Source organism: Monodelphis domestica, chromosome 7, assembly GCF_027887165.1.
Source record: "Monodelphis domestica isolate mMonDom1 chromosome 7, mMonDom1.pri, whole genome shotgun sequence".
Lineage (NCBI taxonomy): Eukaryota > Metazoa > Chordata > Mammalia > Didelphimorphia > Didelphidae > Monodelphis > Monodelphis domestica.
The window spans coordinates 147,457,750-147,464,330 of NC_077233.1; the positions used below are offsets into that span (position 1 = coordinate 147,457,750).

Here is a 6,581-nt window from a genome sequence, read left to right on the forward strand (position 1 = left end):
TAATCAGCAATGGGTGTACATCCTGTCCCTCTTTTTCAGCGGAGTGGACCCTTGCCTCTCCATGGAAAGTCCCCAAGTTAGTTTAGGAGCCTTTCATCCCTTTGTCTTTTCCCTTGATTGCCCAAAATTGGGTGGGATTCTGCGGCTCAATGATTGCCCAATATCTGCTCATTGCTAGGGCTTGGAGATCTGCCCACTCATTGCCTTGGGGCCACCAATGCAATTTGTACTATGTGGAGTACCAGCTGAACTGTCTGGAATCTAAGGGTTATAAAATTTGAACTGGAGAGCAAGGAGTCATGTCAGATCATTCGGAAAATCTGTGGTCCCATTCATTAAAGAGGGGCAAGTTCCTTTAATAAGTGGGTTTTGGCTCAGAGTTGTGCCTCAGTAGTTTTTATTGCAGATTGGACAGGTGTGTGTGTGTGTGTGTGTGTGTGTGTGTGTGTGTGTGTGTGTGTGTGTGTGTGTGTGTGTGACAAGGGATGAGATATTTCTTCTAATAGATGACCTGAATTCACTTCCTAGATCTGGAACATTTCAACATTCGTTTGGGCACTCAACAAGCACCTATATCATTTATATCCCAGATCACAGTATTATAGAATTAGAGTTGGAAGAAAAATCTTAGAAGCTATTTAGGCAGCTAAGGTGGTATAGTGGACAGAACAGTGGGCCTGAAGTCAGAAAGATCTGAGTTTAAATTCAATCTCAGACTCAGTTTAACTGTATGACCCTGAAAGAGTCACTTCACCCCTGCATCAGTTTCCCTATCTGTAAAATGGAGATAGTAATCATAACATCTACTCCCCAGTGTTGTGAGGCTTACATGAAATAATATTTGTAAAGCACTATCAAAATGCTAGCTATTATTAATCCAAACTTTTCATTTAACAGAAAAAAGATACTGAAGGCCCAGAGAAATGACTTGTTCAATAGCACAAATGTATTAAGTGGCAGACCAAAGATTTGGCCCCAAATGCCCTGAATCCATCACTCTTTCCATTGTAGAACAGTGACTCCTATACAATTAAGACAATGGTTACTGCAAATGCAATTTAACTAATTTTGAACCTACATAACTCCATCTTAGTTTTAAGTTGTCTTAGAGCTTTGTGCTCTATCCACTGTGCTACCTAGCTGCTTTTAAAGCCTTTCATAGCCTGATACCTTCTTACCTTCCCAGCTTTCTTGAAGCATACTGCCCTCCATAGGAGTTTATGATCCAGGGACATGTACCCCTTTGTTCCTCACACAAGCAAGTCCTCCATCTCCAGATTCTAGGCATATTCACTGACTGACCTCTATGCCTGGAATTCTCTTCTTCCTCATCTCTGTCAGCTGGCTTCTCTGACTTCTTATACATAGCACCTACGATGTGCCAGGCACTGTGCCAAGTGCTTTTTTTTTTTTTTTACAAATATATCTGATCTTCACACAGCCATTAGGGGTTAAATCAATTGCTCAGGGTCACAGTGAGCAACTAAGGTCACACTGAAACTCTGGTCTTCCTGACTCCAGGTCCATCTCTCCGTCTTTTTCGTCTCCTCTCTGCATAGACGTATTGTGTATACACACACACACACACACACACACACACACACACACAGTGCATATGTGTTTATACACAAGTACATGCATATATGTGTATATAGACACGCATACAAATGTATATACAAGCACATGTACCCACAGATATATATGAAGTGTGTGTATATACACGTATACAAACACATATATAATTTATTTCTATGCTGTCTTCCCCATTAGCCCCAACTCTTTGAGTAGGAACTGTTTTTGCCTTCCTTTGTATCCCTTATCACTTAGCAGAGAGCCTGACACCTAGTCGCTAAATAAACGTTAATTGGTTAGATTCGAATCCGTTCCCAGGTTTTTCCTCCAGCAACCCAAACCTATGGGAGGGGCAATGCGCAAGACCCTGCCCCAACCTCCCACCCTCCAATTCCAGCTCGGTTTAGCTGGACTTAAGTTTTTCCGCGGATCCACTTCCAGATAGTTCTCTGGCGTTTCTCGGGAATTTCGGATTCTAGGTGAGTGTGGGGCAGAAAAGAGCAGATTTAAGGTGGGAACGGGTGGGAGAAAGAGATTATCCCCGGAAGATAGGAGTGAGAAACTGGTGGGGAACAGGGGGAGGTGGGGAGTGGAGGAGGGCGCGAGAATCCCCCCTATCCAAGTATTTCCAGGATGTGTGAGCCAGATAACCTCTGGACCTCGGCTTGGAAAATGAGCAAAGCTACCTGATCACCGCGCAACTCTAAGAGTTTCCTTGCGGGGAAGCTGGGCCACCCTTCTGCTTTCTGCTTAACCACAATGGTCCTTGTCTTTGCCAGTTAGGGGATTCGTTGCCCCCTTACAAAGAATCCTGTGGTTGCCATGTGGCCTCCTCCCGGGGTCGGCTCCGCACCCCTTCTAGACTCGGCGGAGCGTTGCTGATGCTGATCTAGTCTGGCCACTTGTCCCAGCTAAGGACTCCATTCTCCCCATCCTTCTTCTCTGGTTCAGCTTTAGCACAGCCCCAAGGTCCAGACCAGCCGGACTTGAAAAAATTGGAGCAGGGAAGCAGAGCAGATTCCCGGGGTGGGGTCTCAGAGGGAGGGAGTGCAGAGGATTCCGCACAGGGATTATGAAAGGCAGAGATCGCAGAACGAAAAGGCCGGACACGAGGAAGTGTGGGCTTCTGAATCTGAACAGCCGGAATTGGGGTCGCGGACTACCCATGCCTGGGTCCCTCACTCGCTCCTCTCTCTCCTCAGGTCGTGGAGAGTAATTGGGAAGAGAGAAGATGAGCTGGGCGTTCCTGACCAAGTTGCTGGAGGCTGTGACCCAGCACTCCACCCTGGTGGGGAAGCTCTGGCTCTCCGTGCTGGTCGTTTTCCGACTAGTGCTCCTGGCCGTGGGTGGGGAGGCCATTTACCGGGACGAACTCAGTGGCTTCTCCTGCAACACAGCACAACCTGGCTGCCTAAATGTTTGCTACGATACCTTCGCGCCTCTCTCCCACGTGCGCTTCTGGGTATTCCAGATCGTCCTGGTCACTGCGCCCACCGTGTTTTATCTGGGCTATGCCGTGCACCATCTGTCCCGGCGCCAGATGACCCAGAAGCTAGAGGAGGAGGAGTCTCTGATCCCGGGAAAGAAGTCCTGTAAGGATGGGGCCCACGATGGTCACAGGAGGATCCGCAGGGATGGGCTCCTAGGGGCCTATGTCGCCCAGTTGCTGGTGCGGACTGCCTTAGAGGTGGCCTTCCTAGCGGGCCAGTATCTGCTCTTTGGCCTGAAAGTGCCTCCCGACTATGACTGCAAGCAGAATCCTTGCCCTCATGTCGTCGTTTGCTATATATCTCGTCCCACGGAGAAGACCATCTTCCTGCTGGTCATGTATGCAGTCAGTGGCCTCTGCCTCCTGCTCAATCTGATCGAGTTGCTGCACCTGGGCCTGGGGAGCATAAGAAATGGTAGAAGCCTGAAAAATGGTGGACATCACCCTGCCCCATCTCCTCATTCCAAGGCTGGCAAGCTAGAACAAATGCAGAGACAGTTGAATCTGGTCCAGGAGCAAATGGGCATGGTATTCAATCAGGGCCCTCTTTTGGCTACAGAACCTACCTCTACAGGGCAGTCTCCAGACTACAGTTTATTTGCTCAGCAAAACTGGCATAACCAAGCCCAGAAATAGGCCCTGCTCTCCAACACAGGTAGGTTGAGGGTCAACTAAATCACCATTTCTATGGCACTGTTATTTCCTTTTGTCTCCCAAGGCATTTTTCCTTAATATTCTAATCCCTTTCTTTTTTTTTCTTTTATTCTAAATGCATTCTATTCCTTTCTCCCTAGGGGGAATTTTGCAGGCATTGGATGAAGGTGATAGGGATCCTTGAAAGGGAAGGAAATAGAAGCTGCTTTAGTATTATGGTCAGAGCACTGGAAGAGAAATCCAAGAATCTTACCTATTTAACTTCTGGTAAATCACTTACCAGAACTTTAGTTTCCTCGTGTAAAATGAGAGGAATGTACTAAATTGTTTCTAAAATCCCTTTTGGTTTTTTATTTTGTTATTTTTTTCAGTATTATTAATGTTGGGTTTTCTCTTTGCAGGTCTGTGAAAAGTGGATTTATTTACAGATTTTCATCACAACTTGAACTTGGCATCTGGACTCTGGAAGGGAAAATCTAGAAATATATATAAAGGAAATGGTGTTTTGTTTAGTACTTGATCTTTTAATGAGCTATTTTAAGGTGAGTGTTCATAGGTGGTCCCTTTTATACTCCTCACCACCTGAAACCTGTCACAATCAAATGGCCACCTTTTCCTTAAACACCACCAGAGAATTGGACTATCCAGAATAATGGACCTAGAAACAATCCTGAGAATGGAACCCACAATCATAGAAGAGTCTGAAGGGTTGGGCTTCTGGGTTGTGAATGAGGTATTTTGGGCATTTGCTAGAGTAGTCTGTCTTAGAGATAAAGCCTTCTGCAACTTGACCTATCTACTGGCTTTTGGTATTTGAGTCTATAAGTTTTGTGGACCAATAAACAATGTTTGTATTAAATACTGTACCTTGCTTTTGTTCTGGAAAGGAGAGAATGTGAATTGAAAGATAATTACTGAATTTCAAGCTACCTTGGAGCTCCAGAAGCCCCTGGAACCTGCAACAGATTGTTTTTCTTTTTTAACCCTTACCTTCTGTCTTAGTATCATTTCTAGATAACTGGGATTAAGTGACTTGCTCAGAATCACATAGTTGAGAAGTATTAGAGGCCAAATTTAAGCCCAGGTTTCCTTAATTCTGGGTCCAGCACAAGGTATCCACTGTGCTGCTATCCACCTAGTTGCCTCCCTTGAAAAGGGTTTTTAGAACCTAATTCAATGCCTGGGCAACCATATCATTCTTGATCTGGATCTTGAGAGACTTCTGGTTTTAGGATTGAAAACTCTTACCAAACTGAGGACAAGGAGCCCTGGCTCCAAACAGATGTGAAAGAAGAGGTAACATTGTCTTCCATATGCAGATTATGTTTCAAGGATTTGGCATGATGTTTTCATTTGTACCTAGGTCATCCAGTATGCTGGTCCTACAGAGAAGGAAAACTGTAGACTTATAAATCAGAAGCCATCCTCATTAGAAAAAATGAAGGGGAAGGCTCTGTTCATACAGCACAGAATAAGGAGGATAAGGCAGATGATCATCTAAAGGGGTTGCCTTTACAGATACTACCACATTTGATCCTCACAGCAACTCAGCAAGATGGGGGCTATTATCTTTATTTAACAGTTGAGGAAATCGAGGTGGAGTTTAAATGGCTTCTCTAGGGTCACACAGCTAGTGTCTGAGGTTATATTTTAACTTTGGTCTTCTCTCCAGTTCTAGTACTCTATCCACTGTAACACCAGCTGCTTGAGATTTGTGGCTAGTCTTTTATTCCCTCTAACTCCACCCCCAACAATATTTTTTGCTCATTCTGAATAGGGTCTAAGTCTTACAGACACATTCCAGTTATGAGGGTTTGCCTCTCACTACCAAAATTGAGAAGATTAGGATTTGCATTTGCATCCTTTGGTAGCATAGAAACCATTTGGTCTAGCACCTAGTTGGGAAGATTAATTAGTTAAAATAGGAATCTATCAGAAGGCAGGCTGTCCCTCTACCCCAAGTGAGACATCCTCTGTTCACTTCCTAGGGCATAACTGTCCAGGGTCATATTCTTGCCATGAATTTCATATCATCAGGTCTCAGTTATACCCATGAGGCAAAATTTGTCTTGTGTTAAGATTTCTAGTTCTTGACTGTTATCCTTGTTTTATGTGTATCTGAAACAAGGGTCTTATTACTGGGTCCTTTCTTAGATTTCATCTTTGTAATTTTCTGGGTGTCTCTTGCTGTCCAGCAGTGTCAGACTCTGACCCTGTGGATCATATTGATCATGAGATTTCTTGGCAAAGATATTGGAGTGGTTTGTCATTTCCTTCTATTGGGTTAAGGCAAATAGAGATTAAGTGACTTGCCCAAGATTACATAGTTAGTGTCTGAGGCTGGACTTGAACTCAAGTCTTCCTGATTCCCAGCCCAGAATTCTATTCCCTGAGCCACCTAGCTGTCTACAATAAAAAGTCTGAAAGAGCTGTTAAAGTTCTAGCAACCATTGGCTCTGCTGTTATTGTTTGTTATCATTCATTCTAACTCTTATAAGTGTCCATCTTTTCTTGAGAACTGTTTGCCATTTCCTTCTCCTGTTTACTTTACAGATGAGGAAACTGAGGCAAATAGTTAAGTGATTTGACCAGAGTCATTCAACAGTAAGTGTCTCAAGTTGGATTTGAACTTGGGTCTTCCTGTCTGCAGGGCCAGCACTCTACCCACTGCACTGTCCATCTGCCTGTCTTTTGCTATTCCTGTTTTGTATATTCTGTATGCCATCTAGCCTGGTGGAAGAACATAAGACAATATTTTCCCTTTTGATTCCACTTCCATATGAAGTCCTCATAACTAGATGTGCAAGACTTCAGGCCAGTACACTTTTTTTAAACCCTTATCTTCTGTCTTAGTATTGGTTTTAAG

At 44.2% G+C, this 6,581-nt stretch overlaps 1 protein-coding gene across 1 annotated transcript; it reads left to right on the forward strand.

Annotated features, from left to right (window-relative positions):
- The first annotated feature begins 1,934 nt into the window (after positions 1–1,934).
- Positions 1,935–4,574, forward strand: LOC100017233 (gap junction gamma-2 protein-like). Its single transcript, XM_001370819.4, has 3 exons — positions 1,935–2,051; positions 2,775–3,716; positions 4,117–4,574. The coding sequence occupies exon 2, from the start codon at positions 2,804–2,806 to the stop codon at positions 3,695–3,697; it is 894 nt and encodes a 297-aa protein (XP_001370856.1). The 5' UTR covers positions 1,935–2,051; positions 2,775–2,803; the 3' UTR covers positions 3,698–3,716; positions 4,117–4,574.
- Positions 4,575–6,581: the final 2,007 nt, after the last annotated feature.

Bases quoted from the DNA above. Each gene is read 5' to 3' on its own strand.
- LOC100017233 (XM_001370819.4), top strand. From the start codon at position 2,804: ATGAGCTGGGCGTTCCTGACCAAGTTGCTGGAGGCTGTGACCCAGCAC.